The sequence below is a fragment of the Acipenser ruthenus genome, chromosome 1 (genome assembly GCF_902713425.1).
Source record: "Acipenser ruthenus chromosome 1, fAciRut3.2 maternal haplotype, whole genome shotgun sequence".
Taxonomy (NCBI): Eukaryota; Metazoa; Chordata; class Actinopteri; order Acipenseriformes; family Acipenseridae; genus Acipenser; species Acipenser ruthenus.
The window spans coordinates 20,120,877-20,144,723 of record NC_081189.1 but is presented as its reverse complement, the minus strand read 5'-3'; the positions used below and the strand labels follow the sequence as shown (position 1 = coordinate 20,144,723).

The 23,847-nt window shown below is 38.4% G+C and overlaps 2 protein-coding genes across 11 annotated transcripts in view; one reads left to right on the top strand and one right to left on the bottom strand.

Moving 5' to 3' along the window:
• The first annotated feature begins 508 nt into the window (after positions 1 to 508).
• LOC117963608 (long-chain-fatty-acid--CoA ligase ACSBG2-like) lies at positions 509 to 18,624 on the top strand. Of its 2 annotated transcripts, none has more exons than XM_059019813.1 (15): positions 509 to 623; positions 6,827 to 6,897; positions 7,494 to 8,089; positions 9,491 to 9,777; positions 10,746 to 10,834; positions 12,080 to 12,200; positions 14,073 to 14,153; positions 14,363 to 14,512; positions 14,704 to 14,874; positions 15,288 to 15,469; positions 16,310 to 16,543; positions 16,742 to 16,959; positions 17,196 to 17,335; positions 17,508 to 17,751; positions 18,186 to 18,624. In XM_059019813.1, exons 2-15 carry the CDS (start codon positions 6,839 to 6,841, stop codon positions 18,257 to 18,259), a joined length of 2,646 nt encoding a protein of 881 aa, XP_058875796.1. In that variant the 5' UTR covers positions 509 to 623; positions 6,827 to 6,838; the 3' UTR covers positions 18,260 to 18,624. The 2 variants fall into 2 exon arrangements, with proteins under 2 accessions (XP_058875796.1, XP_058875804.1); XM_059019821.1 differs by lacking the exon at positions 509 to 623 and adding an exon at positions 3,691 to 3,797.
• A 677-nt stretch (positions 18,625 to 19,301) lies between these two features.
• The window catches only part of LOC117973139 (probable E3 ubiquitin-protein ligase HERC1), a 67,106-nt gene continuing 62,560 nt past the window's right edge, over positions 19,302 to 23,847 (bottom strand). For all 9 annotated transcript variants that reach the window (XM_059019684.1, XM_059019733.1, XM_059019768.1 and 6 more), the window contains exons 76-79: positions 22,845 to 23,097; positions 22,242 to 22,394; positions 21,836 to 22,141; positions 19,302 to 21,023 (exon numbers count right to left, since the gene is read on the bottom strand). In XM_059019684.1, coding sequence (XP_058875667.1) covers positions 20,838 to 21,023; positions 21,836 to 22,141; positions 22,242 to 22,394; positions 22,845 to 23,097 — 898 coding nt within the window. In that variant the 3' untranslated portion in view covers positions 19,302 to 20,837. The remainder of the gene's footprint in view (positions 21,024 to 21,835; positions 22,142 to 22,241; positions 22,395 to 22,844; positions 23,098 to 23,847) is intronic.

The window sequence follows — 23,847 nt, the reverse complement described above, 5'->3', positions numbered from 1 at the left end:
TGTTCTATCAATTAAGGGTTGAAACTCACTGGTCGAGACAACAAAAAATAATATCTGTATTAAGGGAAACTGTATAGCCTAATAATAATAATAATAATAATAATAATAATAATAATAATAATAATAATAATAATATTGTTATTATATTCAATGATAAATAAAATTAATATAATAAATTACAAACCAAAAAAAGTTGTCTCTACATAATCTTTTAGCAAAATCTGCTTTTGAATACTTCTGGTGTCTGTAATTGTGTCACCCAACCCAACACAGTAGCTAATAATTAATTATTACAAATATAATAAATAACTAATAATAATAATAATAATAATAATAATAATAATAATATGTTTTATTCTGGCTGTGTCACATGCTGCATAATTACTTCCAATTAGTGATACTGACTATGACTGCTGCTATGTAGTTTTGATTGGTTCATCGTTAACTCGCGCCTAAAACACAAGCAGGTGTAGAAAAAAACAGTTTCATCTTGTAATTTTCCAATTAAAATACGTTATGTGTGATCTCTGTAGTTTCATAGCTTACAGTCTGAACTTCACTTCAGCACAGAGTTGGGCTTGTGGAGTGTCAGAACTTTTGACATTATTTAAAATCCTAAAAAGGTAGGTTAAGCTTTGCATTTTCGTATACGTATTCATTCTGCGCCCAGTATTTGTATGCAAACAACTCATAATTTAGTAACTACGGTGGTGTTTGTTCTAGCTCTGCTAAGTATGTTTTACATGTTTTGTCCATATAACAAAATGTTTAGAAGTAGGTTTAGCAGGAAATGTGGTAAATTAGGCGCGCGCTATTTCATCTCAGGTCTGATACACTTGTTCAATCAGTCCGTGGTGTCAAATAATGTCTATTTCAGTAATTTCAGATATTCATGTTTACACATCGTGACATGCGTTGTGTTGTGTTTTGTTTTTTAAACATGTATACATTTTGAATTTTGAAATGTCAGTTTTCCTCAATTGCAGTTTCAATTGTTTGCTGAACCAGTTTTGCAAACTGGTATATCATATGACGTCAATTTAGTGTTGACAAGTTTCAACATAACTTGAAATTTGTCGACACTAGTTATAGACAATAATCTGCTAAATCTGGATTAATTATGTAAGAAAATACATCGAACAAAAACGTTTAATTTTAGCGATTGTTTCTACAAAACACTTTTCTATTGAGTTAAATATGTCATGCAACTGTGGCCAATAAATACCGGTAATTCATGGTAGCACACAGAGAATGCCGAGTAGAAGATTGTGATTCTCTTGGCCAGGGTTAAAATTAGGGTTCCCACCTCTGATTTACAAAAAACCGGGACACCAGTCATTTAATACGAAAATAAATAAGTCATCTACTTTGATATTTTAATGTGCCTGGAAGTCTTGTAGATTTCCCAGGACAGCTGCCTCAAAAAGAGAACAATCTAGGCAAAATCAGAACAGGTGGCATCCCTAGTTAAAATGATATGAAGTATTTTTGCCAGCTTGCCTAAAATCAAGATTTTTCTTTTCTTCTCTTTTTATACCGTCTGTGGAACACCCTGTCCCCAGACAGCAAGCTGCTTTTGTACATACAATTTACAAACGAGAGGAGGCCATTCGGCCTATCTTGCTCCTGTGGTGTTAGTAGCTTATTGATCCCAGAATCTCATCAAGCAGCTTCTTGAAGGATCCCAGTGTGTCAGCTTCAACAGGTTGGTTCCAGACCCTCACAATTCTGTGTAAAAAAGTGCCTCCTATTTTCTGTTCTGAATGCCCCTTTTATCTTATCTCCATTTGTGACCCCTGGTCGAAAAAGTTCCTTGGGTCCACATTGTCAATACCTTTTTAGAATTTTGAATGCTTGAATCAGATCGCTGCTTAGTCGTCTTTGTTCAAGACTGAATAGATTCAGTTCTTTAAGCCTGTCTGCTTATGACGTGCCTTTTTAAACCCGGAATAATTCTGGTCACTCTTTGCACGCTTTCTAGAGAGGCAATATCTTTTTTTTTTATTTATTTTTTTTGTAGCGAGGTGACCAGAACTGAACACAATACTCTAGATGAGGGTTCATTAATGCATTGTAAAGTTTTAACATTACTTCCCTTGATTTAAATTCAACACTTCTCACAATATATCCGAGCATCTTGTTGGCTTTTTTTATAGCTTCCACACATTGTCTAGATGAAGATATTTCTGAGTCAACATAAACTCCTAGGTCTCTTTCATAGCTTCCTTCAATTTCAGTATCCCATATTGTATTTGTAATAAACATTTTTATTGCCTGCATGCAGTACCTTTACACTTTTCTCTATTAAATGTTGTTTGCCATACGAACATAAGAAGGACATCATAAAGTTTACAAACGAGAGGAGGCCATTCAGCCCATCTTGCTCGTTTTGTTGTTAGTAGCTTATTGATCCCAGAATCTCATCAAGCAGCTTCTTGAAGGATCCCAGGGTGTCAGCTTCAACAACATTACTGCAGAGTTGGTTCCAGACCCTCACAATTCTCTAATCTCCATTTGTGACCCCTGGTCCTTGTTTCTTTTTTCAGGTCAAAAAAGTCCCCATGTGTCTGCCCAGTTCGGAATGCTGTCTAGATCACTTTGAATGACATTTACTGCTGCAATGGTGTTTGCCACTCCTCCTGTTTTTGTGTCGTGTGCAAAATTAACAAGTTTGCTTACTATACCAGACTCTAAGTCATTAATGTAGATTAGGAATAGCAGAGGACCTAATACTGATCCCTGTGGTACACCACTGGTTAACTTGCTCCATTATGAGGTTTCTAAATGCTTATTTTGCAAAGACAGAAGTAGAATGGGTAAATGTAAGGTTGATTGTGATAGAAATTAACATTTATGAAGTTAAGACTATCTCCTTAAAATGACATGCTAGTGTGGACATGGTAACAATAGTAGGTACAATATCGCCAACCACGGCAAAATCTTAAATGTGAGGTACATGTAGGACGTTAAACAGAATAAGAAATACAAACTAAAAACTGAATTGACCATCCAGATAATTGACAGTGAGATGGAACCTTTTTAAGGGAAAAGAGAATGCATAATACTGTGAAGACACTTTTTTTTTTTTCCATGGAAAGGAACATCATGCAGATTCACTTAGAGTATGTCCCTCCTCAGGCAAGTCTAATAATATAAACCTGCTGCTGTAATTGTCCTACTAGGTACATTTTTTTTCTTTTAGAAACAGACCTACAGTTTAACACTTAATTCAGGGTTCATTTCATGCATTCCTGGTTTTACTATGAGTTTAATCGCACACCTGAGCTTGTTACCTATGCATTTTGGCTAATCAAGCTCCTAGTAAAACCTGGAATGGGTAAAACTGCTATGCAGGAAGTCTTATTTCCATTACTGTAATTAAGATCAGCGTTGTGTGGTCTCTACTCCATTAAAGTCCAGGTGTTAAAGTATTTTAGTATGTCTTATTCTGTAATTTGTAGGTTTACTGGTACATTTGGAAGATAAAGGACAGAAAATGGTTAATTTCACAGTCCTGGATTAACGGTAATCTTTACCTAGTGTTGCCTAAATCGAAGTGCAAGTCAAGGTCCGTAAACCAGCTGTTTATCTAAGGCAAAGGTAAAAGCTGGCCATAAGCTTTTATGATGTTATTGGTGCATTGTGAACTTTACCTTGTCCTCTGATGGGACACTGTCATGTGTCCAAATCAAGACTAAAGGGCATTCCACTTGTGAAACTGCAGACTGTGGATGTTGAGGATTTGACTCTTCTAAAACAGATTTTTTAAAAAGAGAACTTCAACCCTCTGTCTCAAGGTAAGATTTACAATTTTTTTTTTTTAAATCCAAGTTTTACAGAGCTTGCTGAAAAATGGATTTGTGTTGGTTAGCTGTCTAAAGCATTTACCTACCAAATTGTGCTGAAACATGATATTGCATTCATGGGGGTAAAAAGACATGCACAACAGAAATCATTGTTGATCAAATGTGTGATATTATGCCTGATTAATTATTTAACAAGCGACCTGTGATTTGGAAAGGTGCATTTTTCTAATTGGCTACTATAGCTATTGATTTTGCTTGGTCTGATTTTATATTTGCATGCATGGAAGCTTGTGCTCGCTGTTCTAGTGCTGTATTTGTATTAAGGTAGGCACAATGTCTGCTGTCCAGCACTCTGGGTTTGTCTAAACCTGAATGTCTATTGCTGGCTACTGAATTCTATACTGCAGAATGGGTCAGGTTATAATACCAGTAGAAAATGTAAAGCATCAATTGAGGACTAATTTGATTTGAGGCCAACAGCTGCATTTTGAAAGTGGGTGAAATGTAACGGCAGTTGGGAAAGCCAGTGGGCAGATGCAATAATTGAACCCTACACAGTGACTTGACCTCTTTAGTTTAGTTTAGATTTTTTGGGGAAGTATTTAATTGTCCTGTTGTGGTGTACATTTCTACATTGTGTTGATATTATAATCTGTCACAAGGAGGGTGTGGAGCTCCGTTGTATTAAGAAGTATGTGTTTTGGATGTTGGCTTGTATCATTTGTACCAAGTTGTAACTGGCCTTTCTGCTGCAGTTCATTTAAATGGGCCTCATGAAGCAGCTGACTTTCCTATTTCTTTCCTGTGTACTTGGAGACTTGCAAATATGGCTGGTGCATCACAGTAGCTCACACCTTTTTAGATGCTTTTTCTTGTATAGTAGGGTCTGGTGGTAAAATTGCATAGCCTGCACCACAAAAAGTGCAAGCAAATTTCAGCCAAAACACAAAACATTGGGTGGCTTAAAGTTTAACCTATGCCACTAAATGGCAAGTCTAGAACTGAAAATGGCTGGGCATCAGAATTCAAGCAAAAAGGAATGTCTTTGTGCACAAATCCTCACAAACTAAAAAATAACATTGCACTTTCATATGCTAGCGTTTGGGTTGTACTGAAAGACATTGCTTCCTATAACCAGCATCTCTTAATAAATAGCAGTGGAACACAAGTAGGGTAATATAGTTAACATATGCTTTTGAGTATTATAAAGTGTTTGTTTCATCACTTTGTGAATGGTTTTGTGATCTGCTGTGACTCGGTGGTTACATGGCCCTTGTATTTTCTTAAACCTTTAAAAGAGAGGTTTATCTACTGTAGGTATGCCAAAGCAGTTATTGCAGACTATATACAGTATGGCAAGTTGGGGTCATGCTGTTATACATAAGATTGGAATGAAGAAAAAGGCTTAAACCATATTTGCATTGTATTTGCCATTTAGGGTATCTGGTAGATTTTGGTTAGCATATTTCTCAATCTTTTCATGCACTTAAAGTAATTTGAATTAACCTTACACGTGTGTCTTCAGTGTCTCACCTTTTATTTCTGTACATATCTCTGGCTTGATGCAAGAGGAATATTCAGAGAAGTCGTCAGATCAGGGATGACTAGCAGTTTGAACCATTCCTTGTTTATCTGAGTTAAGACACACCTGAACTTATTTATGCACGGGCTAATCTAGTTTGTAGTAAAACCTGGAATAGGTGAAACTGCTAAACAATTGGAATCTTATTTCCAGCCCTGTCCGATTGGAGAATGAAAGCGAAGTATTCTGGTGACATTACAGCTCACAAAAGCATAAAGGGTTTGACTGAACCTTAAAAGGGCAAATCATTAACTTAAAGTGATTTATTTTACAGCTACTTTATCGAAAGATTCCAAGGATGTTTACTTTTTTGTGGTCATTGATAACCCTAGCTTGATTTTATTTAATTGGAATATTTTACAGCACTGGGGAATCCCCCTACATTGCATACCCACATATACTGGAGGTATACAATGTATATAAACATACAGCTCTAAAATGCTCCAATAGAATCGTGGGTTTACTTCTCCCAGCACAGGATTGTAAATGTCTCTACCAGCTTTAAACCTGCAAATAAACTCCTGGCCTGTATACTGTGCAGCTGCACACAGTTGGCACCCATGCTGTATTTCTTCATGGGGCTGACATAGTCCAGTCATTTTAAAATAATGCAATTCAAGTCATTAAGTAATGTAGCAATACAAATGTAGCAATGTCCCTTCAAAAGTGCAGATATAGGACGCTCCTGTTGCTGTGTCGGACCTTCTGCTGCAGTTTGAGCTAACCATATAACCTGTGTGGCGGCGAGCTACAGTAGCTGGATTAACAAGGTAGAGTTTGCATTTAACATGCAGTAGCACAGGTTGTGGGAACCTGTTTAGCTTGGTTTCTAAGCTGTTTGGAGTACTTTGCAAAATATTTAAGTAAAAAAGGGAGGATGGAAGCATAAGATACAACGATCTTTGTTTCAGGTATTACCAAGCAGGCATCAAAGAACTTCTAGCAAAAAAAGTAGGATTTGTTTTTATTAGAAAAAACATGGACTTGAAGTACAGTAGGTCTCTGGAAGCTTTGGTTACAGCTCCACTGTCTTCTGTACTTTTTGCGTGGTGTCCTGGTGCAATCTTGCAAACCATTAAATGGTACTGGCACAACTTTATTCCCCGTGTAGTGGGCATAGGCCATTTGGAGCTACTTTTATTCATGTACTTTTATTCACTATGTGTTTGGCAGAGTGTGACCCTAAATGAGATGTTATGATACAGTCTAGGATTCTAGAACAGGATCTTTTTCTTAAGTCTGGTCAAGACTTCTAGCTTTGGGAGTTTTACAGTACGGTTGTTACCAATCTCTGCTGAACTACCTTTGCCTTGTTTTGTCAGAAGTCCATTCAATGATATATATAGTTCTGCAGTGTAAAGACAATGTTTATTACGGCTTGCTTCCTTGTGTTATTTCTGCCAATTAAGGCTTTTCTTTCTCTCTTTTTCTCCAACAGTAAATTACCAAGATGTCTGTGAACAGTGTTGGAGTGAACTGGGATCAACTGGAGGTTGATCAGACTGAAAGGTACTGCAAGGGGATGTGCTTTTAACGCAGTATCCTCCCATGCTAGGAAGCATTCTGACTTGTAGAAATCTTTCATGGCTTGAGTTTGTTCTGAACTTTACCTTGTGCTAAATTGAGAATTGTACAGCAACATGTTTACCCCCCCTTTGTGTGGACAAGGCGAGTGGAATTTAAATCCCAGGCACTGAAATGTGTCCAAAACAATTTTTCAATATTTCATGTTTTGAAATTAAGGTAACGCCAGTGTGAATAAACTCGCCCCAATGTTTTCATTTCGTTTTATTAATCCTTGTGAAACTTCTTCATAAAGTGATCCTCAAATTCCACCTGATAAGTGTTTGTTTTTCTGCTATAAATATATATATATATTTTTTCCTTTTTTAGCAGCCTTTTTTTGTTTTTTTTATTTGGGGGGGGGGGGTCAGTTGTGGAGGTTTCATCTTTACAGTATATTACAGTTCTGGTAAGTTGAATTTTCAAATGCTCCACTAATTGCTTCACAAGGGACTTTTGGTTCAGCTGCCTCCTAGCCGTATGGTGGTTTATTTTTATTTTTTAAAACTAGTTGGTAAACACGATTTGTTCTTTTCCTGTAGTTTTCTGGATATCTCCCCATTTGTGAGAGAATTCATTGGAAGCCCTCTGACCACCTCTAACCCTGCATCAAACACTGGCTTCTTCAATGATGTCAAGATCCCGCAGAATGGAAATTACTCCCACATTGTAGTCAATGGAGGAAACTCCCTGATGCAGGAGGAGAAGAAAGCAGGAGCAGTTTTAGAGATACAAGTAGAACCACCATCAAGTGAGGACCAGGAATCTTTGACCACAGGGAGCAGAGAAAAACCTGAACCGTCCACACTTGAAGAGGCTGACCTGACATCATCTGTGTTAGGAGACACAATATTGGCAGCAAAAGATGAGTCTCTTGAGCATCAGGTAGTTCCGGAGCAGTTATCCAGCCTGTCTGGAAAGGAAGAACCGCCAAGATCATCCTCCCCTTCTAGAGTTCCTGAGTTCAGCTGTGTAACTGAGGAAGACAGTGTGCTGGAACCCTGTGCCGAGGGAGCAGACATACATCAGGTTCCCCAGCAACAAGATCAACCATGCGGCACTCGGGACAAAGAGAAGGTGGATGCTCCCCCAAAACCTCCCAGATCACCTGGACTAGGTGACCTGTCATTTCCCACAGGTAACAAAAACGTGTGTGTGTGTGTGTGTGTGTGTGTAGGAACAATCTGAATTGATAGTGGATCATGAGGACAAAAAGGTAGATGTAACGCATAATCCCCCCATCTAGGATCACAGTCTTGTCCCCAGCCAGATTAGAATTTTATTCAGTTTGAATAAAATCAGATTACTGACCTTCATAACAATAAATTTAATGAAAAGTTGTTCAGTGGCATCTTAAATCTGAACACCACAGCTCTTGGGTTGTAAGTTAAGGCATGAGCGTGAAATATTTGTTCAATACACTGTTAGTCTGTTTTCTGTCATGGATGAGGTTAAAAGCTCCAACTACGAAGTCAGGCAGATGGATTTATACTGCAGTTTAAATGTGTTTTCCTACAGAGGAAAACAGAATATCTCTATCTCTGTTAACTTACCTTTTATACACTTTGGTAAGCAAAGTTGGCGTTTTGAAATCACTGTTTCACTAGTACAATAATTGTGTTCTGGGCCTTCATTTTTATTCCTCTAAACGAGCTGCCTGCGTCTCTTCAACACTCATTTGACTTCTACAGAGCCTCTGTGCAACAGTTGAACCCAGACTGTCAGGGTGGCAGTCATGCGGAGTGTCGCTCTCGTCAAAGTGAACAAAACTACTCTCTGCATTATAACACGCAGACGTCTGCAATTCTCTTGATTTACTTCTCATTCATACAGTCGTTTTTAGTTTATCATAACTGAATTGCTGCATGCCAATATTTCCACATACATATTTAAGTTCTGTTCCTGTATTGAAGATGCATTTATCCTTTATTTAATTTAAAACACTGTAATGGACATTGATTGATTACAATTGGACAGTATTTCAGAATGCAAAATGTAATTAAAATATAGATATCATATCTCCATTGCCTAAGGTCTGATTTTAGTTACAGTATTGTCTGACAAGTTTAAAGCTGTGTTGCCAAACGTGACAAGTTTCAATTAATTATGCATAAGCCTGCCAAAACAAGGGTCTTGGTTTAATGTTATGTTGCAGTTTGAATACTTTTGGCATAATATCTGTGTAGAAATAGTCTATTTAAAAACAGATACGGTATAGCTGCATACTGTATCTGCAAGTAATTTCCTTCTGTCTTAATGTGTCATGTAATTTGAGCTCCTTTGGCTCGATCAGACAAATCCCTGCTCAGGTATTCTGCATGCTGTAGAGAAGGTGACGGACGCAAATTCCCCACACTGGGTTTTACTGGCTGTGTGTGAATGGAAGACTTCCTATTAAGAGCTCATCATTAGTTTAGTGCTGTGTCTAACTGCTAGTTCAAGGCTGTAAAGGGAGAATCCAAACAAGCTGCTGAGGGAACACAACTTCATGAGAGGAACTCAACCATGGACCTCTGCCCTTGCTTTCATTTTTCTAAAGATGGGAAAGAAGTACTTGAACCTACGCCAGTCCAGGTGCCTGTCCCAACCCTGGCGCCTTCAGAGATGATGTGGACCATCAAGAGGGACGAGCCGGTGAAGCTGCGGATAACGCAGTCTGGGCCAGGGTCTGAGACTCCAGTGACGGTCCACCAGATGTTTCAGCATGCTGTGGAACAATATGGGGAGACCCCTGCCCTTGCTGTTAAAAAGGAGGGCCAGTGGGCTACCCTGACTTTCAGGGAGTACTACAACGAATGCAGACTGGCAGCCAAAAGCTTTCTTAAGGTGAGTTCCAGTTAGTGGGGTGTTTTGATTCTGGGTGTGTGTTTTTTTTTTTTTTTTTTTTTTTTTTTTTTTTTTTTTTTTTAAATTGAAGCCCCTAACCATCTGGTAGTGAATCTGGGGAAGTGTTTTGTTTTAATATGAATATTTCAGAAATGGGATCCGATTTATGTACATGAAGGGGGGCGTCATCTTGGCAGAGTTTCAGGAGTTCTGCTTTCTAACATCAAGTAAAATGCTGTGCATTTTTTTTAGTGGTTTGTTTAAAGCTGTTTAATAATGCTTTCCCTTGTATATTGATGGAAGAAATTGCTTTGTTAAACTACTGTAGGACTCTTTATTAAGCCTGTGCTTTATTTTGAGATGCCTCTGTAGTTTCCACTGATATGTTTGTGTGTGGTGGTGTGTTTTTTTTTTTTTTTTTTCTGTTTCTTGGCAAAACTGGTTTGTTGACATTTCTGTGAAAGAAAGTACATATGTTGCATTGGTCTCGATGCTGTAAGATGTCAAGAATGTAGTTTTTCTGGCATCAGGTGCATTGTAACTTGTATAGAACCTTGACATAGTGGGAATGAAAAATCGGGTGTCTCCCAATTGAATAAACTAGTAAATACATAAAGGAAATTGCATTTGTAGACTACATTCAGAAGGGTCAAACAGGTGCAGCTGGTGCTGGTTTTTAAATGGCAGTTTTTTATGAAGTGTTACAAGGGTTTACAGAATTTAATACCCTGTTATCTGATATTGCATTCCAAACATAGGTTGGGCAATGCAGAGGGAGTAATTGCCAACAATTTAAGAAACAAAACAACTGGTATCATTATATATATATTTTTTAATGCAACCAAGTAATATTTAAAGTGTCCTATAACTACAACCTAACCACACACTTGATGCTTCTGCTTTCTTAATTCTTTATGTAATGTTGTTATGAATAAATCTGGTAATGCTGACCTATTTTTATTTCTCAGCTGGGCCTGGAACGTTACCATGGTGTTGGTATCCTGGGGTTTAACTCTCCAGAGTGGTTCATCGCAGGCATTGGGTCTATTTTGGCAGGGTAATGTTAAAATATGGAATACCGTTTTACATTAAGAAATTTCATAAACTATAGTGTACCATGTCTAAGGCTACAATTTTGGCACGGTAATTACATTTCACGGGCAAGGTGTGGCAAAAAAAAAAATTCATGGAAAGGTCACCCAAATGTAGTTTTAGCTGCATCAACATACACAGGCGCTTATAAATAGTACATCAAAGCCAGTAATGTAAAGAGTGGTGCTTTTGACTGACAAATTTAAATGTTACTTTAGAGTACAAACTTGCAGTACATACTACTTCAGACTCTTGACAATTTCTGGGCGGAGCTGAGGGTCTGCAACCCTCATTTTAGATCCATCTATATGTACACAATTTTCAGTGCATGACATAATGCATATTTTAACAAGCGTTTAATCGTAGCCTTAACCATGTATATTGGTAGACTAATATAGAAAGAAAAAGCATTATACGTTAATTTAGTTTTAGTGTTTTGCATTGACCACGTCCTTGGCACAGCGGATGTAGGTAACCAGGTTTTATAGAGCTGATATGGGAATTGAACTGCTCTGCGTTGCACCATCTTAAAAACCTAAAGCCATGACCTAAGGTAGTGTGTAAAAGAGAAGTTTAAGACTTGTGCTATAACTACGTTTGAACTTGCTTGTAGCTGGTGAAACCATGCCCTGACTACTATAAAAGTGACCCATATGTAAGGTAAACCTCTCTACATGGATAATCCCTGGTAGACGCTGCGGTTTTTGTAACTGCGGTGTTTGAACTATCCAGTTTTAATTTTGCTTCACTGCAGCAACCCGAGTCCTGAAGATTTATGGGCCACCTCCTATATTATGTAAAAAATAAAAAAATAAAAAAAAAATAGAAAGCTTACCGTGTAGAGGTTTGGTTGCTTTTCTTTCAGCTCGTCTTTGTACTGAACAATAGCCTTCAGGTGGGGCAACTGGTCCTTAACCTAAGTGATTGGAAAATTATATATTATTTATTTCTTAGCTGACACCCTTATCCAGGGCGACTTACAATTGTTACAAGATATCACATTATTTTGTCACTACTTGACCAGTAAGGGTTGCTAAAGTATAAGACAATTTGTGCCCAGATTCTTTCCCAAGAGTTGTGGTTTTTGTAGTGAATTCAGTTGTGAATAATAATTCTTTAGGTGGAGCCAGGCATTCCAATTGATTTAGGTCCGGCAACAAAATCTTAACTTGAATAGTCAGTTTTTTTTTTTTTTGTTTGTTTTTTTCAGAGGGTTGGCTGTGGGTATCTATACAACTAACTCCCCCGAGGCCTGTCAGTATGTGGCAGACAACTGTGAAGCAAACGTCCTGGTGGTGGAGAATCACAAGCAGCTGACCAAAATCCTACAGGTAAGAATAGTGGCCAGACACAGTAACCCAGTGTCCTTGTTTGCATACTAGATCACTTGGAAAGGAAGCATTAAGTACATTTTGGGGGACGTTCAAAGGCAAGTGTGTGTTTTCTACCATAAAACCTGTACAGCCACCTGCTGTTCCCACTTTTTTTATTTTTATTTTATGCAAGTAAATGATGTCTTTACAATGTTAAACATGTGCGTTTCCACTCTTGTTGTCTACCCTATCTTTGGCTGCTAACCTCAATTTACAATTCATTAGAAAATTGGAAAGAGAACCTTTAGAATACATTCGGTTTGTAGATGATATTTTTGGGGTTCGGACACATGGAGAAGAATCTCTTTTCCAGTTTAATAAAATGGCAAATGAAATACACAGTAATATTAAGGTGGACCTTCGATGGACAAGAAAAGAAATAGAATTTTTCGATACCATAGTAAAACTTGAAGGTTCAATTGAGACTGACCTCTTCTGTAAACCAACTGACATGCACCAGTATTTACACATGTCCTCTGCACATCTGATACACACTAAAAGGGCAATCCCAAATGGTCTAGGAATAAGAATACGAAGAATACGCTCAAAAGAAAGTGACTATGTAAAACAAAGAAATGTATTAAAAACAAATCTTAAAAAAAGAGGATACAAAGAAAGAATTATAGAGACGGAGTTAAGAAAAGTGGATAAACTAAAAAGAGATGATCTACTAGATTATAAAAATAGAGATAAAAAGGTCAAGATTCCCATTAGTAATGACTTACTCTAAACTTTTGCCCAATATTTCTAAGAGTTTGGAAACATTTGCGGATTCTACATAATTCAGAAAAATTAAAGTATTTAAGGCCCCAGTTGTAGCATTCAAAAGGGAATTTAGGTAATATTTTAGTTCACAGTAAACATAAAAGAATAATTGACAAAATAGGTTCTACGAACATGTGCACTAGTAGGTGTAAATACATGGACAAAAGTAAAAATATAATTAAACATAAGAACACCACACATCCACTAAGAACTAATACCCACGGTAAAAATAGCAATGTTTATGGAATAGCCTGTGAAAAATGTGATGAAATCAAATATGTTGGAGAGACTGGAACTAATTTTATATTAGAATTCAGAACCACCTTTCATTAATTAGAAAAAAAAAAAAAATGAATGAACCAATAGTACAGCACTTCACCAGTCAAGGACATGACATAAATGATGTTAAGTTTGTAGTATTAGAACAGCTCAAATTAGACAATGCGACATATAGAAGAATGCATGATAGAATGCTGATGCGCTGGGGAGGCCAAATCAAGACTGATCCTCAGAGCCAGCATTGCATTATATAATAAAAATATAAGTTAATATAAAGTAATGTTAATTAGAATTAATACAGATTCAAAGATAGACGTAAAAATGATGTCACAATATATAGAACACCATTACATCTTGTAAGAATAAGTCATGGATTTGAATGTAAACGATAAGTACCTATTTATAGGTTTTTGTGCCGTCAAAAACCTATAAATACCTCCAATGTTTTGATTCAAACACAGGCTCCCTTGAGAGAGATGTACAACATATCGAAACGTTGGGCAGCTGGCTCTTTGAGCTAATATATATATATATTGGGCAGCAGTGTGGAGTAGTGGTTAGGGCTCTGGACTCTTGACCGGAGGGTTGTGGGTTCAATCCCAGGTAGGGGACACTGCTGCTGTACCCTTGAGCAAGGTACTTTAGCTAGATTGCTCCAGTAAAAACCCAACTGTATAAATGGGTGATTGTATGTAAAAATGTGATATTTTGTAACAATTGTAAAGTCGCCCTGGATAAGGGCGTTGGCTAAGAAATAAATAATATATCATTTTTCCTATCACTTAGGTTAAGGACCAGTTGCCCCACCTGAAGGCTATCGTTCAGTACAAAGACGAGCTGCAAGAAAAACAACCAAACCTCTACACGGTAAGCTTTTCAATTTTTTTTTTTTTTTTTTTTAATAATTTATGAACTGCATGCACCAATGGAGAATTTGGTGGGTGAAAATGCAGACAGATGTACTGTATATGTTTGGATGTGTCCTGTAAAGGTCTTCTGAGCCTCACCTATAGCTGCATCTTGGTCACCCCATTGTGGATAACATTTCTCTTGTTTTTATAAACTCTCCTGTGCAGTGGAAAGAATTCATGGAACTGGGCAAGCAGATCCCTGATGCACAACTTGATGATGTCATTAGATCCCAGAAGGCAAATCAGTGCTGCAGTCTGATCTATACGTCCGGGACCACGGGTCAGCCCAAGGGGGTCATGCTGAGCCATGACAATGTGAGTGTAAACCTCCATGACGAGGATGCAAGACCCATTCCCTCAACTTGTAGTAGGATCTATTACAACAAGAGGTGGCTCACTGAGCACATTGGGTGGTGGTGGTGGAGGAGGAGGGGTAGGGTTGAGAGTGTTTTGTTTTGTTTTGTTTGTTTGTTTGTTTATTACAAGATATTTAAATCTTTTTTCAGTTAACATGGACAGCAGAAGCTGCTGGTAAGACAGCTAATTTAGAAAATGGGACTGAGAAATGCATCATAAGTTACCTTCCACTCAGTCACATCGCAGCTCAGCTTATTGACATCTGGATTTCCATGAGGTTTGGTGCAACCACTTACTTCGCAGAGCCAGATGCATTGAAGGTGAATATCTTTAGATTAATTTCACTTTACCAAATTTCCTGGCATTCTGTAGACTGACACGTTTTTAAATTATGTACTGTATATGAAAACAAGTCACGCTTTTTAATTAAAAAAAAAAAAATCTTCCCAAGCTGCTAGGTTAAATGACTCGTGTCTCAACTCTGCTGAGCATCATTCTTGAGTAAATGTTTCCATGTTCAAGGTGCTACTCTCCCTCCTTGATGTACACGCTTATGCTTGGGAAGGGAATTGCCTTGTGTGCTGTCTCCCATTGGGCTGTGTGCGCTCAAACAGCATGTGTTAAACACATGTACAGTCTTGATCCTAGTGCTCCGAGGGAACACGGCTTGACTTGCGTTCTTAATCCAGACAGTAAGTTCCTGTCAAGTCAAGGTGCTGGGCTTTGTTCTCAGGGTTCCTTGGTGAACACGATGCGCGAGGTGCGCCCGACAGCCTTCATGGCGGTGCCGCGGGTGTGGGAGAAGATGCAGGAGAAGATGCAGAGCCAGGCTTCCAAGTCCTCTCTCGTGAAGAGGAAGGTGGCGGAGTGGGCTAAGTACATTGGACTCCAGGCAAACTACAACTTCATGAACGGGTACTGTACCAGACTCTTCCTGATAGACTCTGCTCGGCCTGCATTTTAAGGGTGTATTTGTCTTAGGTGTGGATTGGGCTCTTTGTAAATCCTGTACAGACTGGGGAACATTATAAAGTACTTCAGAAACCATACAAACTTTTTTTTTAGTAAGTGTGTTTTATTATGTATTCTGCTTAGAGATACATGTATACAAACATGTTATTCTATCACCCGAGGGACCTTACAATACTTCCTGAAGGTTTTGTTGACAGATTTTGGTGTTTGGGCAAATTACAAGACATTGTTTCACCTGAGTGATTGTAATACCTAAGTGACATACACATTTATTCTCGGTCTTAAGCAATAATGGACACCACTCCTGTTTTTTTTTTTTTTTTTTTTTTTAAACTTTATTTTCACTAAACAATGCCCCTCTGTGACATCACAGCTGCACTGTTGCTTATCATAAAGTATTTCAAATCCAGCACTGTAGCTACACTGCTGTGAGACCGTACCTTTTGTAGGTCTCATGGACTGCAGCTTGTCTCCTTGGAGTGAGTTTTAACTACAACTCGTGCAGTGATTACGTACAGTAACAGGAAGAAGCCTCTGCTTTTCATGTCGTGCTGCTGTTTTTAAAATATCTGCAAATTTCAGCCTTGGATGTAAAATGCAGTAGCTCCATCTAAATGAACTGGGATTGTGGCTTTTCAGAGTGCCTGGTGGTTTTCTCTGGATCATATTTAGATTAACCAAGGCAATCAAAACAGAGATGCTGCGAAGACTTTAGTGTTGTGTGTGTCTTTGTTTAATGTGTGTGTGTGTGTGTGTGTGGTTTTTATTTTTTTATATGCTTAGAAATCAAACTGTGCCCTGGGGCTACATGCTGGCAAACAACCTGGTGTTTAAGAAGGTGCGCGCAGCGCTGGGACTGGATCGCTGCACAATGTGTTTCACTGGAGCAGCACCCATTACCAAGGACACACTGGAGTACTTCATGAGCCTCAACCTGCCCATCTACGAGCTGTACGGCATGAGCGAGAGCACTGGCCCCCACGCCGTCTCCAATGAGGCAGCGTTCCGCATCATGAGGTCTGTTCCACTGACCCACCCATTTCTCTTGACAACTACAATGTAGCCCATTTTAAGTGTGCTTGTTCTTAAAGTACTATGTTAAGCACGCCTAGTAAGGCAGCATGGCAGCACCTGGTCAAAAGTACTCTACATGTCCCATGTATTCAATGTCCGCTATGTACAGTTTTGCTCAGCTGCGGTTTCTTTTGTTTTCAGCTGTGGAAAGGAGATTCCCGGCTGTTCTTCTAAACTGGATAAGCCAGATGAGGAAGGGAATGGCGAGATCTGTTTCTGGGGACGCCACGTGTTCATGGGCTACCTCAACATGGTCGACAAGACGGAGGAGGCTCTTGACCAGGAGGGCTGGCTGCACTCTGGAGACCTGGGCAAGCATGACCCTGAAGGCTTCCTTTATGTTACTGGCCGCATCAAAGGTAAAATGACTAATGTAGTGAATACATGGATCATGGATTTTGTTTTGGGGGGGAGGGGTTAATATTGAGCATTAACATTGGCATAACATTCTGGTATGTCCACTGTTTGTGCAGGGAGGGATTTTAAATGTGAGAATCTGTGGAGGAGGGATTTGTCATTGTGAACATTGAATCAATCATTGGCATCTCTTTGACAGTTTTGTAAGCTCGTTTTCCCTCTCTGGTCTCCCCCATAGAGCTGATCATCACTGCAGGTGGTGAGAATATCCCTCCGGTGCTCATTGAGGATGCTGTGAAGGAGGAACTCCCGATCGTCAGCAATGCCATGCTGATCGGAGACAAGCGCAAGTTCCTCTGCATGTTGCTGACCCTTAAGGTACCACTGTACTACAACCGTATTATCTATTGCAGTGATATGTTGCACCATCCAACATTTCATATTTCCTTTTTTTAGTGTGTGTGTGTGTGTGGATTTCCATTTTCATGTTTACAAGTGCAAACGTTTTATTTAATTTTTCCCTTCTCTCTAATCCCAAACCACATCCCAGTGCAATGTGGATGATGATGGGGAGCCGACTGATGAACTGACACCCCAATCCAAGGAGTTCTGCAGGCAGACAGGCTGCAGGGCCAGTCGCCTGTCCGAGATCACCAGCAAGAACCACCTGCCTGTTTTCAAAGCCATCCAGGAGGGGATTGACCGGGTCAATGCCAAGGCAACCTCCAATGCCCAGAAAATCCAGAAGTGGACCATCCTGGAGAAGGAATTCTCCATTTCAGGGGGAGAGCTTGGTGAGGAGCTTTATTCCAAAACTGATTACTAGATCTGCATTTATTGTTTTCTTATGGTACATGTCTAACATTTGTTAGGCTTTTGTGAATTTATATATATATATATATATATATATATATATATATATATAGGTGGAGCCAGCTTTTTTTGTTTTTAAAGGCTCCTATTGCATACTGTAGTAGTTTTGTCTGTTCAGTTTAATAGAACTGTACATTGCGAAAAGTAAAGGTGTCTATGCAAAAAACCTTCCTATTGAATGTGGAGTCTTTTGTCTAATTTGATAGAAGGTCCTTTCCAGCATAAATGACCCTATTATCTCTTGTATTGTAAATTTAGCTTAATCAATAAACACTCTTTGGTATCAATTCAAATTTGTAAAGATAGCACGGCTGCCTGGTATCTGACTCAACTTGCTTTGTTTCATCTTCAACAGGTCCAACATTGAAGCTGAAGAGGCCTGTGGTGCAGAAAATGTACAAAGATCAAATTGAAGAATTTTACTCTTAAAGTGATACAAGGAGCTGAGGAGATCTGTTTTTAAAGAAGCCAAGGCTTTTGAACTGTGAATATGAATTTGTTTTGCTGCTTTTTCTGTCGATCATTCATTTCTTTAATTTTGCACGAAACACCACCACGTTTGTTACTTAATGTTTAATAATTGCTTCCTTTTAATTAATTGCCAGTACCTAAAGGTGGTTGTTTTCTACAAGCCTTACATTTTACACTGATCATTTAAACACTAATTGTATATACACAGTTTTTTTAAATGACGATCGGCATAATGCCAGATGTATATACGCAATTTCAAAAGCCATTCTTGCTATTTTTCTGAGTTTTTGCACTGTTAATAAAACTGTTGCTGCAATTTACAAGCATTGTGGTGGATTCTTAGTTTTCATCTTTGGAAGGTGAAAAGTTGTGTTTTTTTTTTTTTTTTTTTTTAATGCATCCTGAATATGTAAAATAAACACATGAGGTGTGTTTAAAAAGGCTCAGTGGGGTTGATGCAAGAACATGTGAAAAGCACATGTCCTGTGGACAGGTGTGTGTGTGGTTAGAGGACGGAGCATACATAAATTGCCCAAAGTGCAAATACAGTACATACTGCAGTAACTCACTATATGCAGTATCTTCTTTAAATTGTGCAAATCTACCTTGTTCAAAAAAATCATGTTTTCCTGGTCCAATGGGATTGCATTCTATAGTTAATGCACAAATTACTAAAATCTACACAATCAAAAAAAATGTGGTTTGCATTTGTTCTGCCCAACGTTCATTTACCGCCAAACATTGGCTATCCAAGTAACTGTGGTCTTCCTTTATCTGTCTCAACTAAAGTAACTAAGTTCATTGTAAACCCATGTCATAATAAAGGACAGGGTCAAGCAAATTTTTTTTGTATTTAAGGAATGAGTGCTACAATCATAGCACACTACCTCTTTGTTGCAAATGTAGCCAGTGTAAGGTATTAGAATAGTACTTAATGGTTTAAGAATGCATTACCTAATATTTACAAAAAAAAAGAAATAAAAAAAAAAGCATTACTTATTTTGTTTACACAGAGTTTAGTATTTATTAAGTCCCTACTGCTTTCAGTAACAGTACAGTGTTATTATATTGGCCATCAGACATTCAGCAATACACACGTGTCAAGTGCACACACTACATCATCAAACAAGCATGCCTTCAATAAAACCACAGAGGACCTGTAAACTTGAAGGGTCTGGTATTAGTGAGATGTTGAGTAGCATCTCCTTTTAAAGTAGATTTTTGTCTTATTTCCAGGGCTTGTGAATATTCTTGAATACCTTCCCAAATATTGTTTCTAAGATCAAATAATACACAGGGGAAAAAAAAGCATAATTCACAAATGTTAAACCCAGAACTACAGAAAGTAGAGGAGGTGTAAAATTTAGGGAGTATAATTTCTTTAACAAAGAAAAAAAAAGACTGATATACTAACATTTCAAAGTAATTGCTCCTCAATTGCAGTACAGCACTTTAAAGATGACATGAACTATTCATTTTTGCCGACACACAGCATCTATTGCATTTTTTTTAATTAATATTGAGGCTACGATTTTCAAAAAAAATCTAATGCTTTTAAGAATGCTAGGTTTTTGTTTGTGAAATAAATCAAAAGTGTAATTAAAATTTACAGTGTATTTACCATAGAGGTGCCTTTCAACCTAACCAGAATACATAGCTCCTGTATAATAAATCAAATATATTGCGCATAGTTAAGCCCATTAGATTTTGATTTTAAAAACTGTTAGTGACAAAGTTAGTGGCTTCTGCAGTAAATGGGAGGGTTGTTTTTACAAGTAGCTTTCTTTGGTTCAAGAATATAAATTAAACCTGGACACACAGCAATACCACTGGCATAACATTGGGAGAATATAGATCAACCAAGTTCATCAACATTCATCATACTACATGTTAAAATTCATGACCCTTGGCATTATGGTTTTGACAGTTGTAGTGTTAATCCAGTTCATATGTACCTGGGATAACTAGATGTCAAAGCCACTCGTCAGTACTAAAAGTCCATATTGTCATTTTATTTTATTTCAAGCCTATTTGTCCTTTTTAGTGTCAGGAGAGGCGACAGATTGGGTCTCCTGAATGACTGCCACATCCATATGTTTTACTCTTCCTGAAACACTATGACGGTGGACTGATTTACATTATTCCTTAAGGATTTCCATACCGTTGAAAATGCATACAATTCAACCAGATCTTAAAAAACCAACACCTTTTATTAAAAATGTTTAATAGGAGAGGTTTACGCTACAAGTTGAAACCAATTGAAGAGCTGCAAAAGCGAGTCTCTTAATGTTCCATTAAGTGTAGTGTCTCAGAATATGAAATAGGGTCTTCAAGTAGTTCTAAATTTGAGGGACAGAAATTGGAGTGGCTCTGATGCTACTGAACAGGGGTGCTTTCCGTTTCAGGAGTAGTGCTTGGAAGCCACAGTTTTGGGATTAGCCTTCAGAGTTTTTGTACCAATGAGTTGCTTTAAGCTCTAACGCAGCATTGAAGGTGTTTGTGCTTTCAGGTATTTGAAGTCTGTCTGCGGATCTGCTCAGTACTCGGTCTCAGAACCCTCAGCAGTGTCAGTGTTACGAGACAGCATGTAATTGTCCATGTCTATGGAAGGGCAGTTGTGGATGGAGTAGCGCAGTCTCTCTGCCATGATGGCCTGGCTTGTGTAAGGTGGCAGACGCAGCTGGAAGAAGCAGGTCTGTGCTGTAGGGAGGCCATTGATGGGCTGTGGGGAAAACATAAGAAAGCAGGTCTCTTGTTACTGAAGAGATGTGTTTTATTGTCCAAGCTGGTGTTGACTAATCTTGTACTTAATCACATGAAAATAGCTTTGACCTTTAGTCGATGGTAATTGCTTGCTAACAGTACATGTTGCCCTTGGCAGTGTGGGTGTATAATTGGTCACATTTTTAGAAATCAGAATTCTATATTTAAGTAAAAGGTGAACAAGTACGAGAGAAACAAAGTGTAAATGCACACACAGTAACCTCTGTTTTGGGAATTAATAATAGTGTAACAGAAGAACTGCTGTAAAACAAGAATGGTTCTATTCTTTTGATGTTGAAAGCAGATAAGGAGTGTTGTGAATGTGTTCATATTTTCATTGAGACCTGGAATTCAAACTGCTGCACAGTTTTTTGTAATGTACATATTTTATAAACCTGACAAACAAGTGTAACACACTGTACCGTACTTAAAGCTAGGGAAAAGGACACCTTCAATTCCCAGAATCTGATACTCTCAATAATGTGTGCCAACCACATTTCATCAGAATTAGATTTCATATTCTTTTGATTTAGAATAACATACATACATCTCCTCTAAATCTCGTAATTGATCAAGGTGTGTGAACCTCGAAACCAAGCAAACTTACTTATGTACGAGTAGAAATAGAAATAAAACAATTTATTAGTGGTAAAATCTTATTAAGAAATACTAAAAAACACATTCAATGACAAATGTTTTTGAAAATTGAAAAGTAAATCGGACAGTATAGTAATTCTAGAACTTTACTGGATTGTAACGGTTTTCTCTTACCCGGTCGACTTTGATGATCTGAAATTTCTGGGTGATGTCAGCAGTGTTTGCTGGCAGCCTAGATCTTCCCGACACAAATCGCAGGAACAGAACTCTCTCCTCATTGGTAAATTCCTCTAAGGTCTGCCACAGCCAACCAATCAGCTGATGGCTGTCGTTAATGTCCCGGTAACGCACAACCTGCTTCAGTGTTTCCACAGACACCTCTGGCATTCCACAGACCAACTGCTCAAACTGCTTGGCTGTGAGCAGAGACAAGAGAGGCACTGGGATGATTGAGGACATGCCTTCTCTCACTGCGGCCACCTGCACACAAAGAACAAATGGGGACAGGCAAATAGGTATTTCATTATCTAGCAATTTATTGATTTAGGCAATTTATCTACATACAAATGGTTTCACTTACCTGTTGGTCCATTTCATGCAGTCTGTAGTTGATGGCTCTCTCTACGTAGTCCTTTCTGTTTGGAAAGGTCAAAGGGATGTGACATCCTCCAGGAACTATGGGGACCAGCCTGCCATCAGCACTGCGTGCCATAAAGGAGTCCAGAGGAATCATCTAGCAGGATAAATGAAAGAACATTACTAATTTTACTGAAAACTCGTGTTTCCGTTTCTTATCCAACACGTTTTACACATAGAACTACTGTACTTAACTGTTTTTAACTGTGGTCACTGTTTTTAAATAATAATTCCTGAGCGCCTGTGAGATGGGTCAACATCACCTCCCTGTCTCTCCCTGTTTGTCAGAGGATAACCCACACCCCCTATCAAAGGCTAATCTTTTTGATAAATGCATTATGTGACCAACAAAAACTGATGGTGCGATTACTGCACGTACTGGTGTGAAGTAATGAAGCTTGTCATGAGCAGAAAAAGCCTTGCTTGCTGCAAACACTGTCTGCCTTCTCAGTTCATAATTCATCTGTAGGCAGCATGAGTAAAAAGGGAAGCTTAACTTTAAGCATACAGGGAAGGTGGAAGTTTTTCTTGTAGCTGGTTTCCTCACCACAGGGAAGTTGTCCTCGTTGATACCGCTGTTTTCCAGGTGCAGGATTCCCTGCAGGCTGCGGTAGTTGAGCAGGTCTACCTCCTCCAGGTCCTGCCCACTCAGCGGGACGGAACACAGCTGCTTCCACACCCAAGGAGCCAGGTGCAGGTCCAGAGGCTTCTTGGTCCGGATAGCAACGGCCATCAGGATTCCCAGGAAACGAAACTGGATCATGTGATCTTCTGAGCACGCAGAGGGATTCAACAAAAACCTGAAACATCAATGTTCATTAACCACTTGGCCCTGTCTGTCTGTATGGGTGCATTATTGCAAAAAGAAGAAAATGCTTTACAGTAGTGAAACAAAAAAGGGATTAAAATATAAGGTGTTAATACAGAGGTGCATGCTGTAATGTACCGGCCAGCAAAAGTAATGCAGAAATACACTAATATACGAGCGTTGATAGTATCTTAATAGTTACTACAAAATTGGAATAATTCGTTATGCAAACTGACATATTCTGTACTCTACAAAAGCTTAATTTATCTGTTGAAAATCAGTTTCAGACAGACTTTGATAAAAGACAGATACCAGCTGCTTGGTTAATAAGTGTGTTTCCATAACCTAAGAACAGTCTCAAAAGTGATGACTGGGAGCAATTCTGAGATCATACTTCCATCCCCATCTTCCCTGAAGAAAAACAGTACTCTCTTGGGATTGGTCACATATCTATCCAGAACAAATATAAAAATCTTGCAGGTTTGTCACTTCATGCCCAACCATCCAGGCTGACTATGGTGTCTGTACACCTTATTGACTGCGCTATGGCAGGCATTTCTAATTTCTTGTCCAACCGTTGTATGTAAAGCATCATATTTTGTATACCGTCATATTGTGTATTTTGATAGTACAGTTTACAATCTCAATAGTTAATACATTAGTATAATGGAAACCTACAGCAATCCATTAATTAAATGATAAGATATTTAAATAAATATCAATCACATGCAGTTATTTGACC

Bases quoted from the DNA above. Each gene is read 5' to 3' on its own strand.
- LOC117963608 (XM_059019813.1), top strand. From the start codon at position 6,839: ATGTCTGTGAACAGTGTTGGAGTGAACTGGGATCAACTGGAGGTTGAT. The intron at 10,835-12,079 runs GTAATGTTAAAA...TGTTTTTTTCAG, and splicing joins ATTGGGTCTATTTTGGCAGG to AGGGTTGGCTGTGGGTATCT. The intron at 17,336-17,507 runs GTACCACTGTAC...ACCACATCCCAG, and splicing joins GCATGTTGCTGACCCTTAAG to TGCAATGTGGATGATGATGG.